Genomic DNA, 22,006 nt, shown 5'->3' with positions numbered 1-22,006 from the left:
TATATATATATAATATGTTATTGACGAAATGAAAGTAATGAATATAGAACGAAAGGTCATGGTTGCTCGATCGGATATCGTCATTGAGAGTGCTTATTTTTATGAGACTTAAGATAGAGACAGTTATTTTGTGTCATATAAAACGACGTGTCTGCGCCAAAGGCCGCGTATATAAAAATGACGTTTCACGATATCCTCTGCGAGGAATAATTGTCCGTGACTATTCCCGGCGCGCGTTCGCATGATTAGATGAACGTTGGGTCGTTGTAATAGTATGATCGTTAGTGAGCCATGAAATTACGATGCATCGAACATTTCTGCTGTCAATGCAATGTGTTACTTTCCATATGTATATCTCGCAAGAGTTTCATACTATAATATTTTTATTATAATATATATACTATAATATATTTCTTTAGTAGGCAATTGACATAGTTATTAAGGTCACAGTATTAATGTCTATAATAATTGTAGACTTAATATCTGATGATAATTCTATGATTCAATTAGATTTTTTATGATACATGAAAAAACAATTTCTTTATTTTTTTATCACGCACTGATTATCAGTATTCTTTCTTATTAAAGTTACGTAAAATCAAGGCCAAAATGTGATCATTGACTCTTAAATACCAAGTCTATATTACGTTACTAGCAGTCACATGAGACTTTTTATAGCAACGTTAAGTTGACTTTATGGTGCCCCAAATGCTTCTTTTTACCTTCTCTTTCCGAAGAAACAAGTCCCTATAATGATTCTCGACGGGATTAGAAAAGCAAGAATTATGTTAGAGTAAATGAAACATAGAAATAAAATATAGGGTTGCGTGTCATTGAAATAGAACGGAAATTGAGGATTGTGTTTAACCGTAGTATTTATTATTTAATTTGCGTCGGAAAGAATATTAGAAATTGCATAATTGAAATCTTTTGAAATTATTTATCATAAAGTAAATAAATGTTGAAATAATATAATCTTTAAAAAGCACACTTTAATATTCAAATAGTAACAATAATGATAAAAAGAATTAATGTGAACACATAAATCATTATTGTTAATATTCTTTGAGCCATGACGATATAAGACTATAGAACTTAATAAGTAACATAAGTTTTTAGTAATTTTTTTAGGAATACGCTTTACGTATTTGATCCTTTGATTTACATCAATTCATATGGTAAATAAATCAACGAGGATAGAATTAAATAAACTAATAAAAACTGAAGCTAAATATTAAAGTCTATAAATACAGTCTGAAAAATTCAAATAGATTTATTAAAATCAATTAAAACTCATTTATTAAAATATGTGAGTTATTAGATTTATAAAGTCGCATTATCCGCAACATCGTATTATACGCTAACACAAAAGATATACAGAATTTCTCAACAAACGATAGTCTCGCCACGTCACGTGTAAAACAGCTTTTAGCAAAATGCTGACTTCATCCCTCGGGACCAGTCAAAGCAAAGGAACTTTATACGGTCAGAGTAAGTAGTAGTCACTGCAGACAAGTAAAGCGAAAAAGGAGTGAAAACGGAGATACGGAGAATGTCGAGGGAACTCTTATTCGTCACCGTGAAAATCTCGAAACGAACAACGCTATTCTGACCTGACGGGTACGTCACAGTCGACACCGGGGGTCGTATTTTCCCGCGGAAATGTCGAGCACGAGATTGAGGGGGTGGTTTGTCGTGGGTAAGCACGACGGGAAGATGAGAGGGCAGGATCGTACGGCAGGACCAATCTAGAGTTCACTAACCGTGAAAATGCTAGTGCATGTCATGGAGGAAGCGTGCGTTCGGTGCAACGACGGGACGTTGCGAGACGCGGCGTAGAAAGATGAGAAATTGCAGAAATCTGCATTTTCGTCGCGCGTTCGGGCTTGTAATAATGGAAGATAGCGGCCGAGAGAGAAGCGCACAAACGGATATCTTATAAGGCATATCTTATAAAATGAGCAGCGTCATCGTCGTTATCGTGGTCGTCGTTATCGTTGATGCTTTCAGCAGCGCGCTCAACGGAGATTATTGCTCTCTATTTTCGACGTGAATAGAATTTCGAATTGCATGGAATTCCGTGAACATCTGTGGCAGTAGAGTATCTCGAGGTTATTCAATTGTATATAGTGATACTGATAAGCTTACGTTCATTATCCTGCAAATAATGTGTACTTTGGAATATATTATCTCGTTCATGCATGCGAGTTTCTCTTTCTGCAAGCGATCTTAATTAACATGCAGCGTTAACTGGACTTAATTACTTAATGTTGCGAGGATACTTTTTCCTCGAGAACGATAATATTGAGCTATTGCTATCTAAATAAGTCGGCAGGTGGTATGACATGCAAATATGACCACTCGCTATTTAACACGACGTTAAATTGAAATTAATCCAGTGGGCGTGGCTAATTATTCAATCAGAGTCGCTTTTCCCTTAGAAAGATCTTATCTTCACCGCGCCATATTAATCACCATGTAATAACGTCGTAATTTCACTCTATCCCTACCTTGAAAACCTAAGAATTAGATACAGCTAGTTTTCTGAAAAAGCCACTGACTACATCAGGGATCTTAAATTATACACCAGTCAAAGATAAAACCTCGAAATTATAAGATCATAACTTTACTATCATGAAACTCGACTTATATTTCCTTTTCAATTCGCTTACTCTGAAAAAATAGAATTCTAGATTAAACAGACACTGGAATTTTATTTTCCGCAACGATTGAAATTTATTGTGTACAATACCGTTGTTATGATTTTTATAAAACGTGATTATAATATTGTACGTAGGTGAACTGTTTTAAAATGAAGTTTCCTACAACTTCATTATACACTTACTCGTTATACCCAACGGAGCGAAAGCGGACCATTCTGTCACCCAACTAATTCCTAAATTTATCATCGTTACGAAGAGAGAGGAGGAGGGGCAATCATCTCTGAAGTTTCGAGCGCGGTTAAAGCTCAAACTTAAATTATGTATTAAAATGAAATTATACTCTCCCGTCTTTCCACGTGATCCAACACTGATGGAATCCCCTCGTTCTGAGGATTAATTTATGAAACTTATGCCGTCCTAAGACAAGCTCGAATCTTCTTTTCACGCTCGGTGTGCGCCCGCGGTGAATGTCGCGTCTCGTTGTTATCTCTAACGGCTGCCATGATTGCTAACGAGAATACAGAATACCGTTCGTTATCTCGGCGGCAAGAGCACGCGCAGGCTCTCTCGGTGCGACACTTAGGTTTTATGTATTGGAACCAGAAGCCCTGCGATAGAACACGAGGTAGACCATATGTGCGCTATATCGTTGTCTCTATGAATCGCTAACTCAGCAGTTAATATTTTGGCTGCTAAGCCCGTTAATCATTGTGCTTGCTTATAAATTTAATATACACGGCGCTTGCCGCGTAAAAGTAGCTTAACTGTTAATAATTTATTTCATGAGTTAATAATTTATGAAACCGAATTTTAAGCACTTTTGCGGTAAGCGCCTCATATATTGCTGGGTCATAAATATAAATTTATCAAATAAATTTTTCACATTTCTGTTTTCACATTACTCTTATTTCTTGATAGATCGAGTGTTTTATATAATGATATCTCAAAGATGTTCAATTCTTGACAGTAAAACGTGTTTCAAAGTGGATTACACGTATCGCATTAACATGCGATTTTTTTTTAATGATTTTTCCGTTGTCATCTCTTGTTCATAACTCGGAGACGTTACAAAATATTTATGAAACATAGTATTTACTGATAAATGAGATTATATCTGACACCTTTGAATGGCATGTCTCGAGTAAAATTTGTATTACACGTTTATACGTGGATGTCTCTTTTGACAACTGGTCTTCGCAGCGAGCATGAATGTCGTGTAACATTAAAAATATTCTAGACCGTAAAAAGTTAATTAACCTTACAATTCAACACGACATGTAGTCCTTGTTAGAGGATATGTGCGTGTCCAGTGACATACATAGTTAATCGCGCAAAACCCGTCTGTCAAGTGCGAGTACCTACGGCAGAATCTCGCGAAAATTCTCGCGGTTGTAGAAAAAAAAAAAAAAACGCATTGCTAAATACTCATGCACTCAAACGATACGATGGATGGTCCATAAAGACCGTATGTGGACTTGTAGTGCATCCGTGTATCGCGTCATTGTGTATCAATCCAATGATATGACACGATGCCTTTGCAAATCATTATAACAATTTTGATACCCAATACTTTCCGTCTACATTGATACGCAAGGATGATACGCAATAAGTCTGCATCCGCTCTTTTTCTATAGCTGAACTAGTATACACTTTTGGCACTTAAAGTCAAATAGATATAATATATGACATTTGGCAAACGCAAGGAAGAAAGTTCTAGCGGTCTAGAATATTTCTGTGCAGAAATAAAAAAAAACAGACCTAATGTCTACCGCCGCGTGGAAGTTGCATCAAAAGAAAACGTATTAAAAAAATCATGATAACAAATGCATTTTAAGATTGCATAGGGAAAAAAGGGGAGCTATTTTTCGCGGAGCTCTCAGATTTGCATCTTCTCGTTTAAAGATCTGACATTTGTGCCCATATTTCGCGGGAATTTCTGATTTATCACGGTACAATGAGCCTAATATTCTTACACGGTAAATCGACAACGGACAACGGCTCCGCCGTACAGTTACGGACGATACGGGATGCACTGTGCAGACGCTCGCTCACGTAGACCGCGCGCCGATGCATTTACGACGCACCGACGCGCGCTTTCTCACACCGGGAGATCGTTATCCCCGCGGCGGTCTATGAGCCTAGACAAACGTACATAAATTGAATGCACCGAGATTAGGGGGTTGCTCAGCTGGTAACCACTTTGTAACAGTACCACGGAGGGACTGAGACGAATGGTAATAGCGTCCAAGTCTCTCTCGACAGCGTAGCGCGGCTGGGAAGATGCGCCGGCTCGATTGGAGAAGTCGCCGTGTCGTTTCTTAGTTCGCTCCCTTCACCGCACTCTCGATCAGTCGCTTATTCACAATAAGCGTTCCGATCAGATTCACATAACGCGTCTCTGAATACGGCGGTGAATGTTGAAAATGCAGAAAGCCGTACGTAGTCACGCGGAAAGAATAGTCGTGGTGAAATATCGAAAAATTTAAGTAGATACAGATCTAGAAATAATTTCGTTGGACTGTCGGAATAATTGTAATACGTAGGAAATTCAAGGATAATGGACAATGCTGTAAACAATTTTTACATTTTACAACAGCAACCAATTGTTTCGCCCTGCATATTTTATTTCATAGTTCCGACAAAGTTATTTTCGGATTTATATCTAGCTAAATTTTTAAATATTTCAAGTAAAACTGTTTTTTTTTTTTTTTCTGTGCACCGTTTGGGAAAAATTCTCGGTTAAAAAATGCAGCAGTAAAAAAAATACGCACGTAGAAAAATATTTATGCACGGTGTATATATATCCGCGTGTTGAAACACTCTTATTAAAGTACGTCAGTCTTGCAGAATTCTCTCTCTCTCTTATCTGCATTTTCCTACTCGCGAAGGAGATACTCGAGAATTCTCGATTCGCAGAATCTCTCTCGCGGAAATCGTGATTTCGAAAGCGAATCGTTACGCGCGTTATAGAGAAAGCTGTGTATATGACCTGCAGGATCGTCTAATTAGCCCGGCTTCAACATTATTAGCGCGCGTACATTGAGACGCGTGAAGAATTAGAAATCCTACACGCCATTATCGTCGCTTACCAATTTCGCGCGCGAGACGATAGCAAAAGTTCACCTCCGTGGCACTTCTGTAATTAACCGTGCCACGGATAATCGCGTGTGGGGTTACTCGACGCGAGCGTAATTGCCGCGCGCGCGTCGCCGAGGTGTCCTTTGCTGGATTTACATGTAATTGTCGGGCCGCGGGGGCACTTACGTTTGCAGGCCTTGCGATGCGTGATCGGTCTCGCCGGATCTCTGTAGTAACCTTCGCGGCAGTAATGACAGTGCCTTCCTGCCGTAAAATGCCGGCACTGCAGACAAACGCCTCCGCTGACACGGCCCGACAACTTGTACAGCTCCATGTTGAATCTGCACTTTCTCGCGTGGAGGTTGCAGTTGCACACTGAAACAGGTAACACGGCAATTTCAGTCAGCGAGCGACAACCGAGAGGTGCGCTATTATTTTACGACTACCATTTCCTTTAATTTCTCCTTATCTCTCGCTCGCACACGCGCAAGATTTCTTTCCTTTTCTTTTCTTTTCGTCCTTTTTAGTCGCGCCGTTAATGCCGATATTATTGTCATTAAAACGCCATAATTGCGATTGAAGTTCAATGCGGCCGCAATTATTTTGCTGAAAGAGAAAAATGAAGGGTATCTACTTCATTATCATTTAATTTGCGTTGCGTGTGGAAGTAACAACGTTAAAATATATATTTTCACCTTCTCCTTAAAGAAGGAGGTCAGTAGTTTACGTTATTCGTGCGTATCATATTTTCGGGCATATCGAGAAAATATTGTTACAAAGATAATACAGTCTACGATATTTATATTTGAGTTATACATGGCTCTCTATGCGAAATATAGAGAATATATTTGAGATAATTTGATTTAAAACGCGTGTAACTTATGTAGAATATATGGAATTCGCTTTTAGTAAAAGTAACACATAGTCTTTTTTTTTTATTCACGAAGTGTACACAGGGGTGAGATATTAGCAAGAGAAACTTTAATAAACTGAATTAAAAAAATCGACATTTCTAAAAATTTTCCTGTAAATTTCTAAAAGAGAGATATATCGTTTATTTATTCCTTAAAGTGATTGCTTTGAATTAATCTTTTCTCGTGCAAATAGAAACTCAATTTCGCATAATGGTACATAGGTTTGCTTATGCAATTAATGACTGCTTAGAGAAGTGTCTAAGAATAAGTAAACATGTTCATACAAATTGATTAAACGTGCAATGATTGCTCGGCTAAATTGCAGCGTTTCTTATATTAATTATATTCATCTCGCCAGAATCCGCATTGCTTGAATGCCATCTATTCTACTTTAATTACGCATTGCTGCGAAATAATAAACGTTGCGTCCCGCTCAACCGACGTACAAGTGCGGCATGAATATATATTATTTCGCCGGTAACTGCGAGTAGATATTTCAGACATTCCTCCGATTGAAGCATTGAGCGTGGCGCGCAGCCACCACTCGTTAATATTACGGAGCCTCATCGTGAAACACACGACGGAGCGTGCCGGGGTTCTTCTGTACTTATCGCGGTAATTAGTCTCGAGTTTATTCATCCGGCTGGAGAAAAGAAGGCGGCTCGAGGGGGTCGTCTTCGTTATCGGACGACGGTCCTCGACTTCTCTCGTCGTTCTCGATCTGCTTCGCATAGCGTTGCTATAATTCAACCTAACGATAAGAGATAAATTCGGTAGTCCATAATTCGAAAAATTTGAAATTTCAATTTTTACATAGAACTTTTGTGACAATGTCGTTGAATCATGTTCACAAGGAATGTTCAATCTGGAAATAAAAACATAAAATGTACACAACTTTGCACATAAGTGAAATAATTTAATTCAAATATTTATAATAATTTTTTGTTGTAATTAAAAACCAATTAAAGTAAAGTAGTTAAAGTAATTAAATTTATATGATTATCTAGTTTTTAGTATAAGACATACATTATTTAAGCTAAGTTTTTCTATTTTTATTTAAATTCTGTTATTTAAATTTTATTTAAGCTCTATTTTTATGCATTTAAACATTTTTATGGCTTGTTAAATTTTCTTTGTGAATAGGATTTGATATAAATCTGTCATAGAATTTCGATTAAAGAAAAGATTGAATTTGTGTATTATTTTGGTACAAAAGAGAATCGTGATAGGAGTGCAACTGACCAATCCGTTAATCTATCAATGTATCAAAATAACAAGCGATAAAATTTAATAAACATTATAAAGTTCATACATTATTATATAAAAATTGATGAAATAGGACAAAAGTTAATATTTATAAGAACTAGAATTTTGTATTCCAAGTAAAAATAACATCTCAAATTTTTTTTTAAGTTTTAAGACAAGAATATAAATGCTTTTTTATTATGCAAATTAAATTTCCAGCTTGAACGTATAATTTCTTTCCAACTTCTTTCTAAAGTCAGTTTATAAACACAAAAAACGCAAAGAAATCTCTTATTGGCTGTGAGAGTAATAAATTATATGAAGATATTCTCTTGAAAAGCATAATTACGTTTAAAGATTGCAATAACGTAATTATAAGAATATTTCAAGAATTCTTGATCTTTTCAGCATCAGCTGAAGTATCTTTTCTTATAATGTTCACTTAACGTCTCAATCAGGCTTTACTCCAACTTATTTTTAAGTTTTCACTAAAAAGTTAGAATTCTAATTTTTCCCGCTTATCTCATCTGTTTATATATATATATATATATGCTAAACTGTCTTCTTAAAAGTCAGCCATATTTTGATAACTGTAATTGAAAAGAATTTATCTACGTTGGTATTATTGTCCCGACAGTTTCACCCCATGCATCAATCGTTTGTATTGAATTCTTGAGAAGCTCAGGGGAGCTTCTCCGGTTAAAATCGTGCCGTAACTTTCCTTTATTCGAGCACGCCACCCGCGTTCTTTGCGACAGCTTGAAAACATAACAGAATAATTGAAAGCGTAAGGGAGGACGGTGAATGCCAAGGGTGGAATCAAATGGGGGAGGCTCGCGATTAATCCATCTCTGTGCATTCGTTCTCTTGTGGATTCTCTCGACCTAATAATTCCGTGTGTCGAACCAGGAGGAGCGTGCCTTATTTTTCTCTCGCGATGACACTCATTACCGTGACTTTTTTCTCCCTGCTACCTCGGCGCGTGCTTTGTCCTCCTTTTTTTTCTTTCTTGAATGCTGATGCGTCGCCGTGTACAGCTTAACTCCGCTGTCATAATTTATATCCTCTTACAAATTAGCGCTACGCTTTAATCGATTAACCGGCGGCGGCGGTGTGAAAAATAGGATCTGTTTCAATTTAAAATAGCAAGCGTATAATTAACACGGATATATCTTGCGATTAAAAATGAACACCATAAAAAGATTCAAATTAAAAAGGACAATTATACACTGTTAAGTTTATAATGTCAAATCATAATTTGAGTTATTTTTAATTTCTATAGTCATTGCTTTTACTCAATATGTCGTTAATTTAACTAAAACAACAGAGTTAAAATTTTTATTTAAGAAAATATATATATTAAATTTGATTAAAATTTATTATTGAATATATACGTTAATATAGATATTGTTTACTTTAATTGAAACTAACCACAGAAATGGATTTATTTACATTTTGACACATGCAATTTGAAAAATAGCAAAATGTTATTTAACTCAACGGATTGGGTTACCATTGCTCCTTTGATATTTAACAGTGAATAATAACTGTGAATGAAATAATAAATATGAAATAATTAAATACATAGGATAGATACGAGATTGAGAAATAAGTACTATTTAATATTTATTCTCGATATTAAGATATTACGACATAATAATGTTATTACAATAACAAAAATATTATAAAAGAAATTGGTAAACTAGAGAAAAGCTACTATAGTTAAAGAAATCCACTCGAAATAAGTTCTTGTTGATGCAATTTCGCGTTAAACAAACTGACGCTGATTGAAACGCAAGATACGAGCGAGATATTGCTTCCGGACAAATCATCAAGAGAATGCTCGTTTCTTTCTATCATGATTCAGTTTTTAGTCCTGTGTATTCTTCAGCATGTTTGTTACCGGAATCTTCGTCTCTTTACCGGAAATGAAGTAGTGAGTGATTTAATGAAAAAAAAACCTAGCATACTTTTTTTAATTTTAAACTTATTTCTTTTTTTTTTAGGACGTTTCTTATTAATTCTGTTTCTTTCCATTTATTAGAACATAAAATTTTTCATGCATATCGCTATCTTTATATGAAATATCGCCCCCACTTTCTAATGCTTCACAGAATAATCACTTTTTGACAAATTATATTAGTTAATCACCGACAGATATTGCTATAATATTTTTCAAATATGTAAAAGCTATATGCAAATTTATTAATTTCAAGATCGATTACGTTTTTTTAATGCTCTCATTGCAAATCCCAGTGAAAATCTCAGCCGGTGATTTATGGGAACTTGGTTTGCGCGAAGCGCAGAATTTGATCGATGGATAAGAATGTTGTTGAATCCAAGTTAGCCGCTACGTATTGGGTCGATCGGATAACCTCTCGATAGTTAATAACCACCGTCAGCCACCGTCTGAAATTCTACGATCGGTTCCTGTTATTAAGTCGTAGCCATGTCAGAATCTCGATTCGTTTTCGTGAAGATGATCGCCGTAATTAGCGATTAATCGAAGTAGTATCGGTGAGTCCTGTAGCGTACTGCTGGCATTTAAGAACGGATTAGTGTTTTCGGATCTACGTCGATATTAATTAACTCCGACTGAATCTCACGATTTATAATAGTCGAGTTGTAGCTCCTTTTTATGGCGCCTCTCATAAATCAATATATCCCTGGAGAAAAATAAAGTGTTACTAAAGCAAACAGTGAAACTCTACCTTAGTAAATTTATTTTCAGTAAATTAGTTCTTTGCGGAATACCTGTGATTAAATAAAATTTAGTAGCACTTTATTCTTCACTCAAATTAAGTGATAATACTTTCTTGGAAAATATCAAAATCTTTCTTTAAAAAATGCACGAATATAGTAATATAGTAATTTTACTGATTTTTATAGTAAGAATATTTATTATTAATCTTTGTTAAAATTAACGATATTATTTTTAGTGAAAATGATAAAACTCTTAACAAAGTGAGAAATTGATATTAAATATTTAAATTAATAAGAAAATTGAATAAAAAATTAAAATGTTTTTTTTTAAATAAGTAACAACTCTTAAAAGTTTCTGCTTTAAAATATACATTATTTTTATAGAATTATTTTCCAAAAGGAAATAAATATTTTTTTTTTAGAGAAAAACAACTTGAGTCATGAATTCTTGAAACGGTATCAGAATATCAACTTCCACGTTATTTTCTTCTGCTATCAGATATGTACATTCAAACTCTTAGAACCTTTTGGCCTTTTTCCTATCGCTCATGTATCGTCTGTTTCTCAACTCCGGAATGTATAAAACTTGTTCTCGGAAACTTTATTTTAAAGAATAGAGACGTACCTTTTCCGAATTTTATTCGAAGAGGAAACAGCAAGCTTGCTCTCAAGTGATAATCTCCCGTTCCGACAAGAAAAAATATTGCTGAATACTGAAATACGAATAAAATACCTGGTCTAGTTTCTATCAAGGCAAGTTAATACGTTATATTCTCATTTATTTTAAACACGCATCAAAATTTTTAATATGCTGTTTAACATTTGCTATAGCCAAGTTTCTTTTAGGAAATATTTTTAAGTCATTGCATTTTAATTTATTATTATTAAGCAGATATTTGACAAAAACTCAATACAAGAATATCATATAATAGAATAGATAAACAGAAAAAAGTTAATCTCATAAAACTAATTAAAATAAATCTTTTTTTGTAGAAATTTTTATTAAAAAACATACTGTTTTCCTATTAGAATTACTTCGCAGAAAATCCTTCGTAATATTTTTACTTTTAATTAAATTTAATATAATAAATACATCAAACATTTTTTTGTGTGTTTATTTTCTTATGTTGTGCGAAGTGATATTAGGAGAAAGATTCCATTATTTTAATTAAATGTAATACATATGTAAAAACAGTCCAATACATATAAAAGTAGTACAACTTTGTACAAAGCATTGTTTACTGCTCACCATCTCACCAGTTTAATCTTTGTTTTGTCTTTAATAGGATTATATTATAATCAGAGAGTTTCTGCGTTTCCAATTATTCTTGCAATATCTACTAATTGAAAGCATATGATATAGTCGTTTCCTTACAAAGTTAAATCGCTTTGTTAAAATAACTCGTCCAATCTTTGGGGTAGAAACTTTCCGTGTCGAATATTTCTCTCGAGACCTAGCAGACTGAATGATTTCTTCGAAAAGTGTTTCGAACCTGTATTTGCGGTTAGCCAAACATACCTATAAGAGTATAAAAGAGAGGAAATTACTGCTCCGCTTTTTCATCATATCATAATCATTGATCTAGAAGAAAAGGCAAGAATCTCGAGGATGCATTTAGATCTTATTTCTTCTAATAAAAAAATAAAATCTGAATATATTTTCGAGTATGTCAGAAAATGTTGTATATATAAATAGAAGAAATATTTTTAAATAATTCTCTTAGAAAGATATTAGAAGAATATGACTTTTATTTCAGTTGCAATTCATTTGGTCTTAAAATTATTGTTACAAATCACGTTATATACACGCATACGTTATCGTTATAATGAAAAGTCGATTTAAACCGTTATTTAAAATTGAAGTTGTCTTGCTGGCTGAACCGAGTAACTTCATGCTGAAACTTCTTCGCGCATTTCGTTTAGCTTCTTTTTCTCATCCCGCGGCGGGAAGAATTCCAGTGCCGCAAGCGAGCGGTCGATTCATACACTTCGAGCGTTTCGCTAACACGTTCAGGTATGCTAGGCCCTTTTATTGGTACAGTACGTGCTCGGAATTTCTCTCTGAAATCTTGAAACGTAACGAAAGGCACTCGTTTAGATCATTGAGAATAATCGATATAATTCCCTTTGACATCTTCATGGAACGGTGCACTTCGATGTCTGTATATCTTCTTTTATAAAATTCAAAAATATATTACGTTAAAATAAATACGTAAAATAGTGAGAATTTGATAAACGTTCTTTGAAAGTACATGTAATAAGAAGGGAATTTCTGTTTATGTTGAAAAGCATATGGAAAGTAAGGAAAGTAAGGAGAGAATTGAAGATAATGTAGAAGCGTATCATCGCTTAAGATGGAATTTATGGTACAGATGTCACCGTAATCGTTATAGGATGGATTTTAATTTAAGTCCCACTTAAACTTTAAATAGAGTCGCCACGGCGCGACCGGTGCCTGGGCGTCTCGCGGTACCTCTTCGTAATGCTACGTAAAGCCGTAATTACATCCTGTCGTACCGAGGACCCTTTTATCCCGTCATTTGCGGCCGGAACCCACGCCAGCTTCGAACCATAGATAACGCAGGCTGTACGATTATCCGCACCGCGTTCAAGAAGTTATCCCGCGCCCACAGGTGCCCGATCTCGGTTTCCATCCGCTTCGACTCGCTCGCGGATTACTCTCGGTAATCACGCGGATCGGCCTTGCCAGATGCGCGATAATTATCGCATCAGACCGATAAGTTTATTACAAAATTGCAGCGCTGGCGCTGGCACGCTTGGAACAGATGTGAGTGCGAGTTAAGTCTATAGACACATTTCTCTCTCAATCGTTATTCCAGCCAAGCGGTTTCCGCGTATAATCATTGCAAAAAGCTGGCCAACTGGAAATAATTTTACAATCGCACAATATCGTAATTCTGAACGCGTATTAAATATTTCTGCGATTTATAAGCCAATTATAATTAACGCGCGTAGTCATTCGAAACATTGCTGGCGTAAAATTTTTCATGAAATAATTCAAATGAAAAGCGTTGTAAATATAATAAAGATACTATTGGAACATTTCTATCCGATATAATAAAAGTAATAGTTTACATCACAAAATGTTATTCTATAATAATTTAATAACTAATTTTCTTCTATAAGAACGCTTGTGCTATTAATAATTTGGCTTTTGTAATATTTATTCAGTAAAGGGTCTCTCCCATTAATTTTATTTATTTAAAAAAAAAAAAAACGTAACAAAGAAAGACAGAAGAGTGAGTGAATCTTTAAAACTTTCTTTTTAGGACTTCAGCAGAATTCTGAAGCACATTGTGAAGGTCTCACATGTCTAATACTCTTCAACTAATTTACATGAAAATAAGCAATCTTAAAATATGCGCGATACGTCTCGTAACATCGACGCGACTTAACACTTACTCGCCTCTTCCGCGAGAATTTTGTACAGCCGTTACTAAATAACGACACCGTCGTCAATGCAATAAGTTACCGTATACGACTCCGTTATGCGTCTTAACGTGTTGGCGGTGATCGCGCTCGCCGACGTTGTCGTAAAAGCGTGCGCGCGTCTCGCATCAATCGGAAATTTCGATTATTGCTCGCGAGCGCGATCGTTAACGAGGCATTTATTGCGCACGGAGATAAAAACCGCCGCGGCCTCGCCGTCATTCGTTGGGCCATTAAGACAGAAAGGGGGAGATAGGCGGTTTGCTGGCCTGAACGAACGAGCGAGTCGAATTCCCTTGCTCCATTCAGCGGCATGGGTAACTTCCTCGACGTGGCCCTCTCTTCTTCCATGAAGGTAGAAAACCGGTAGCTGTCGTCACCGCCCCTTTCCTCCCTCGCTCGCTCTCTTCGCCCGGCTGGATTAGGAAAAAATTCCACGTAGCGCCGCTTAATGAACCGATTTTAATTTTGAGCGGCGCGACGCCCATGGAATAATTAATTAAGAGTACCTCCGCCCTTCGTCATGGGCCGTTTTTCCCGAACAACCGTTTGCTACGTCACTCTACACAAAAAAAAAGGAGAGAGAGAGAGAGAGGGAGGGAGGGAGGGAGGGAGGGAGGGAGAGAGAGAGAGAGAGCAAGAGAGAAAGAGATATGAAAGGCAGAGAAAGACAAAGAAAATGAGAGACAAGGTGAAGAAGACGCTTAATGTTTCCTTGGACTACACAATTTTGTCATGGCTGTGAGAAATTCGTGAGGCAAATTGAACTAGTCAAGAAAACGCGTTGAACTTTCCATGTTTTCTACGTGTTATTAGCACGCTACTGTATCTCATTTGTATGTCATTAAAATGTGTGACGTCGGAATTGATTTGTCGTCGAGACGTGTCAAGAATAATTATTCGAATATTATTTTTGTGACGCCGGATGATCTCCGATACGTAATAACATACGCGAAAAGTTTTAACATTCTTACAAGTTTAAGCGTTCTACATTGTACAATTACCGACAGCCCGAACAAAATTATTTTCAGAGCTGTATCTAGTTGTACTTTTAGATACTTCAGCAAAACCATTCTTTCCGTGTATTTATAGAAACTTCTTACGTGCACTTTGAAAGATGTGTTAACAATGATGAAAAATAAAGAATACACGCTTACTCGGACGCGTCAGATCGCCGTCGTCCATATGGAGGAATAACGATTGTTCCTCCTCGGATGCGCGCGAACATAATTCAATCATCCGTTTTGTTGATCCTCTTGCCCGTAGCTATTGTGCGTTCAGGTAACAGCAGCCACTAATTAATATCCGTTTAAGAGGACCTCCGCTCACGCCGGTTTGCGCTGGTGGCCCAGGCCACCTCCTTATGCGCGATCTCTTCTCCACGAATAACACGACTAAAGAAAGGATTACCGCGATTATTAATGCACCACCGCTCGCGCGGGTCGCCTTTCGGTTTGAAAGTTTCGCCGGTCTGCGTGGGACGATCCGCCAGCGGACGCGGGTAAGGAACACCTGTACTGAAATTACGAGCTAATTTTCGTGCTACAGGATACATCGACGCGATCATCGTAATCATGCTCGCACAGTCGTTTCCGGGTGGTCGCCAGAATCGCTCGGTTCGCGCATCATCCTGACCCTCGTGCGATCTTTCGTATGTTCCCCCCCCCTCCCCCCAGAATCATAAAATTCTCGCGGAATTGCTGGATCGAAATTAAACATCATTGTTTAACTACGGCGCGATACTTGAGCGTACATGTTGCGGTTAACTGTTCCTTTTTCTCTCATAAAATCATTTCAGAAGTGTATTAAATTTATGTTGAAACAGTCTCTTGGAATGAATATTTTTTTAAGTAAATATCTGTCTCTTCTTTGTCTAATTTAATAACAATTTAATAGCAGATTAATAAAAAAGCAATGTATTTAGAAAATTTAGCTCCTTTTTTATGTTAGATATGTTAGATATTTATTAAAATCAAGATCGATAATTTATTTCCCACACAAAAATATTCATTTTCCAACATTATTTCATGAGAATTTGCAAAATTTTATATTGTATGTGCATACAGAGAAAGTTATAAGTATGTTTTAAAATATTTTCACGAGCATATTCTTGAATAAAAAGAAAGAATAAATACTCCTATGAAACATTAAGTCGCTGATGCTTCGTTGTCGAAATAATGGCTATTGGAATAAACAATAATATACCAATCATATATACGTTGCATTCAGGTAGAAAATGATGGAGGACACTTTGAACATTTCTTGTAAAAAAAATATTCGCCTAAACTTTTAAATTAAGCCATTATTTGATGCTACTGTATTTGTGTCTATTATATCGTCAACGAATCATTTGACTTTATGTGTCATAGAAATATGTGTTCTTTCTTTTTATCATAGAAATACAAAATTTTAAAACATGTAACAGAACCTTGTATGTTGCAAATCAATATTCCGTTTTCAGCCACACGTTCTTCGAATATAATTTGCAAAAATTCTTGAATTCTCTACAATTTCACGCTGTAAAAAATATTGAAATTATCGCTATTCTTCAGATTTATCCCATAGTATCTTCTTGGAACAATAGCATGACTTGCGATACTTATGTATTCAACGCTTCGACTCGTCGCGGCAGATGTCGAAGGTCGCAATTTTCATTGACGCGTGTCACATAAGAGACTCGACGGCGCGGCGTTCCGAAGCGGGTAATTCCATCGCGCGGCACATCGTCGCGCACTCAGCTCCTTCGAAGCGGCGGGGGTTGCTTTTAGCGGACTAAACGCACCTCTTCAATTACCAGCCATCTTCGAAGTCCCGATACCGTGTAATGAGGTCCATTGTGCTGAGACGCGTCCACACGTTTCACATTCGAGTCGAGATTCGCGTCGCCTCGCGCGTGCACTTAGGGCGGCCCTTAAACGGATTACTTCGCGCCTTCGTATTTCCCACTCTCGTCATGTCGAAGAGGCGAGCTGGATAGCTCGAGAGTGCCACGAAGCCTAATTCGATTTCGACGCTGAATGCGTGCCACTGTCGCGTATCGCGCCTTCGGCACATTTACGCGCTTCTACATGCGAAAGAGCACGTACGCGGATCTTCGTGAGACCTAATTAATCCAGTTACATCCTCCCTGACTGAGACAATAATGATGCTGTAACGAAGCAAGGACAGGCTCGGCCGATAGAAGATTCTACTCGTCTCAATATATCATTCCCTTAAACATCAAAACACACGTACATTTCTTCTCATTTAAAACAATAACAATCGTTGCTCGAAATATAGAAATATATTTATTTATCTGGGTACAAAGAGATATTTTTGAAAGTTAATACAATACAATGATATCTAACAATATCTGATATTTCTAACAACCTCTGGTATTTCTAACAATCTGTTTTACTCCTCTGTGCGAAAAATATATTTAGAACTTTTTTACGGTAAAAGCTATTGTTTTAAAAAATACGATATTTAATTTGCTACGAATAGTGTTTCGTGTGTTATTGAAATGCATAGTATTTTCTATATATTTATCTTTAAAAAAAAAAACACTAGAATTTATGCTTACGACTTGTTACAAAAACTTTCTACACAATCGCAATAAACTAAGCGACGCGAGTTTCTTCTTCAAGGAAATCGATAAAATAGGTCAACTTTCACAAATCCCTTATTTATTCCCAGATAAAGCCTATATCTTGCATTAGCTTGACTGTTAAAGAAAACGCTGTTTTCCGTTGATTTCGTATTACTCTCGTGAGACGCCAGATCGAGATTAACGATCGATCGGTTCGCGCATGTGGATTATGCCACATTTTCCCTCTTCTCCCTGTTTCTCTCGAGGATGTGTCGACCTATAAATTACGACGACTTGCGTAGCTCGTACCGTTTACGGTTTCGGTACAAGTGCGCGCGATTTCTATCGCGCCGCGTTTTATGTGTAAGACAGATTCTGCTGGAGAGACAAACTCGTTGGAGTAAATCTGCAACTTTTATTATTCTCTCGGTGACAGAGTCTTTATCGCTACTGATTTACTGCGAGAAATTTCAAATTTGTGGTGATCTATTGTAAACTTACTTTGTCTTCGCCTGCGTGTTCTGACAATGAGTCACGCAGTTACAATCACAAATTTGTTATCTCTATATATTTCTACAAAGTGATAAAACACCACAGACTTCTGTAGCTGTGAATAAAATATTTTGAAGTTGTTATCTTAACTCTTTTATATTTAATAACTTACATATCTAATCATTAAGTTCTATATTGAACTATCCTAAATTATTAAAATATATTTAGTATAATATTTATCTCTATATTTCGTAATTCACAAATAAATAAAAATCTTGCAACATTGTTAATGCTGCGAGATTTCTATTTATTTGTGAATTATGAAATATACATACGATATCTCATCAAACTAAATTATAACCAAAATATATAAAAATTAATAAAGGATGTCATCGATATTAAACAGAGTTCGCAGAAGAATTCATTTCATCGAATAAAGAACATCAGGAAGAAGCATATCGCAATACTGCTGGGTTCATATTGGATTAGTTTTATGACAATAACGATGTCATTGGAAATGTAAGAATAACGATATATTATGACATATGAAACGTTTTGATTTTAGAAAAGCCAGGCAGCAATTGTAGTTTACTTTCTAAAGAAGAAGTAGTAGAGAAAACGTGCCAATCTATTCGACGAGATGCATGATACATCATATTGAACTTGATTGGACTGATAAGTATCGAGTATCGATAGTCACATTTATTTCACTTTGACATCTATCGTACCGAAAACAATTCGCTCTTTATTTCGTTCCTTCCCGATATTCTTTTTTCAATAATTGAGCCGAAGGTTAGAAACTTGTTATCTAACAGCGTTATCACAGTAGCATATCGCGTTGCCCATGTACACATGTCCCGGTGACTGTAGCTTTGTCTCGTGGAAGTCAGCACGCACGTTGTTCACGTGCGACTATCGCTAACCTGGCGCTAGTCATCGCACGGGACACGATCTAACTGGAGGGTTCGTGACCTATCGTTAGCTTTGAAAACTCGAGCGTCCGTGTCAGATCTTATCGATACAACTGGCAATCAACTTCTTCGAACGCGACCGATGATACCTGACTCTTGTCGGCGAGCCGCCTTTGAAATTCAGACGGATAGACCTCTCGCAACATTTCAGTGTCTATATAGTAGCCGATCCATGAAACGCACGTCACGTTGTCTGTCCGGTCTCTCTAACGAGCTCAAATCTAATGGAGATCCTTCCGTTCGTTCGGGGGCGACGAGACGGAGAAATTCCGATTCGGGTGAAGTCTCGTTGATCGCTCGGCACAGTATGTTTCATTAATCTGCAGTAAAGTTTCTATTAGAACCGAACTGTTTTCAGAAGACACTTCGAGAACGAGACACATTCGAGATAACGAGAGTTTTATAGAGATAAAAATGTTTCAAAGTTTCAATATCTTGACTTATCTCTAGAGAATAAAGTTTTTATCCCCATTTATAGAACGACATTCGAAGAGATAGTTTATTATATCTCTATTGCACAGGCGCATACATAGATGTTACAAGAGATACTGTGATATGATCTGAAAAATATTTCACACACACACACACACGAGAATATATAAATATGAATTGTGATAAAAATATTTAAAATGTAATAAAATTCTCATGAAATTATTTTATGATTCTGATGATATTGTGCAGGCGTGAAAAAATATACGCATTTATAGAATATTTTTCACGCGCATATACCACTCGAGAAAGATATACAATGTATGTATATATATAGATATTATTGAGTTTTCGAAAAATATTTTATTAAACGTTAAAAGAGATACATCATGATCGATATTTTTGTAACATTATTTAGAAATTTTTCGAATTTTCTAACAACGTAATATTCTAACATTAAGGTTTTTTATTCTACCGCGTATATTAATTTTCCCCTTCAAAAAAATCTAAAATTGAAAGCATAAGAATGTTTATAATAGAATAGTGTAATATATAAGGAGAGGTTCTTATAATGCAATTTATGTAAAGTATTGGGTACGTAATCTCTGCTTTACAAACCAATTATCGTGTAACGTTGAATCAACTTAATTCAAAATAACGACGCTTTAAATGATGTTCAATCGATTCCGGCTGAGTAATTAATAGAAAAGAGGAATTTTCACTGCGTGGCCGATAGGGCGTTCCTAAAAATGATCGGTGATTATATAGAATTAAGCATGTTTTAGAGATTGCAGTCTGCTGCGCGAGAGATACAAGGAAACGGTACCGAGGGATAGAGAAGTCTCGCCGAGGGTGCAATTAACCCTCGGGTCAGCTATCAACAGCTCGTCGGAATTACCCGCTTAGGATTTCGTTCGTTTATGCACGCCCAACTGCTCTTCCTTAGACTAGTCGAAATGTGTCAGAAATAGAAATCTTTTAATTCGTTTTTGTTCGCCACGTGTAAAATGATGAGATGCATGACTAAAAGTCTGATTTATGACGTGAAGAATATGTTATCACAATAATAGGTATATAAGAATCACATATACAAATTTTTATGGAATTGAAATCTTAATAAAAAATTTTTTATTTTAGCCATTTTGTCAATTTTCACGTCCGATTTGAATATTTAATTATAACACTGAAATTTTCTATTAGATTGTTATTAACGTTCTATTAAATATTAGAAAAACGAAAGAAGATAAATAAAATTTATGAATTGGAACTAAAATTCTCCGTATAAAGTCCCCATATCAATTTTGTCGTATAAAGTATTTTTTTATCGATAGAAACTGATTAATAACAAATCGCATCCATTTTTGAAACTCAGGCGAAAGAAGATCTTTAAATATTTGTTAGATCAGAATGATACGTATAACGGTTAGCGATAGTTACACTGATGATAGTAACTATGATATTAGAAAATTGCAACAGCTTGTAAAGTGTAACATTTTCACCTTATAACCCTATTATAATAATGTAAGTAATCATACAGATTTGTAAAGTATGCCTGATTCCATATTGAGATCTCGGGATTACCTTCAGGCAATTCAGGGATTACTATGTGTTACGAAATGAAATTTCATAGCTGGTTGCTGTAAATGGTGCTGATTCTGTGAACTTTAAATCTAAATATTGTGACAATAATATTTCCAGTTAATATGACATTACAAAATAATACATACAATCGTTTGTGAAAATTACTATTGTTTTAATATTAATTGAATTTATAATATTACTAATATTTACTATAATATTAAAACAAGCCACACACATAAATTTTATTATTTTATATTTAATGTAAGTATATTGTTACAGTCTTTTTTCAAATTTATAGTACTTTCAAACTTAAAATAACGATTATAGATCTTTCACGAATGATTTACATTTATTTTACACAATCGACAAGTGATCTTTGAAATGGTGAAATCTACATAATAAAACTTTGAGAAATCGTGATTCTATCACATTGTGTTCGCAAGAATTATACAGATTAGTGCAAGAATCAGCACGTAGCACAATCATCTCTCAACAATTGGCAACAACTCCTGAGTTTCTCGGTCTCACCCGAATAACTACATTTCGCCGATTATCCGAGAGCGACCATTCGAAGTCACGCTCTCTCCTCGATCTACCCTTCCCGCGAGTCCTAACCACGTGCTTCCGTCTATCGAGATTGCTACGTTTCTACGCGTAGAATAGGAGACGAGACGAGTTTGTTGTGGAGAGAAAATCACGGCGATGATTTCGCCGAGATCCTGGAGAGATATCTGGCGATGTCAGGCATTATCGAATCCCGAACGTGGAGCATCATCGTACACGGCAACGAACACGTTTTCATGTGGCATCGCGCGATGCGCGAACGAAATACATGTTTAGAAATCCGAAAGCGTGAAATCATCTTACGGGGAGGCACACGTGTGATTATACACAAGAAGGATTAGAACTGAA

General features: G+C 36.0%; 1 protein-coding gene across 1 annotated transcript in view; it reads right to left on the bottom strand.

The window, feature by feature from the left end:
- LOC108745600 (netrin-1-like) overlaps window positions 1-22,006 on the bottom strand; it is a 199,808-nt gene that overhangs the window by 93,349 nt on the left and 84,453 nt on the right. The window contains exon 2 of the mRNA XM_018481849.1: window positions 5,928-6,116. Coding sequence (XP_018337351.1) covers window positions 5,928-6,116 — 189 coding nt within the window. The remainder of the gene's footprint in view (window positions 1-5,927; window positions 6,117-22,006) is intronic.

This window comes from Trachymyrmex septentrionalis, unplaced genomic scaffold, assembly GCF_001594115.1.
Source record: "Trachymyrmex septentrionalis isolate Tsep2-gDNA-1 unplaced genomic scaffold, Tsep1.0 scaffold14, whole genome shotgun sequence".
Lineage (NCBI taxonomy): Eukaryota > Metazoa > Arthropoda > Insecta > Hymenoptera > Formicidae > Trachymyrmex > Trachymyrmex septentrionalis.
This window is presented reverse-complemented; position numbering and strand designations above follow the sequence as displayed.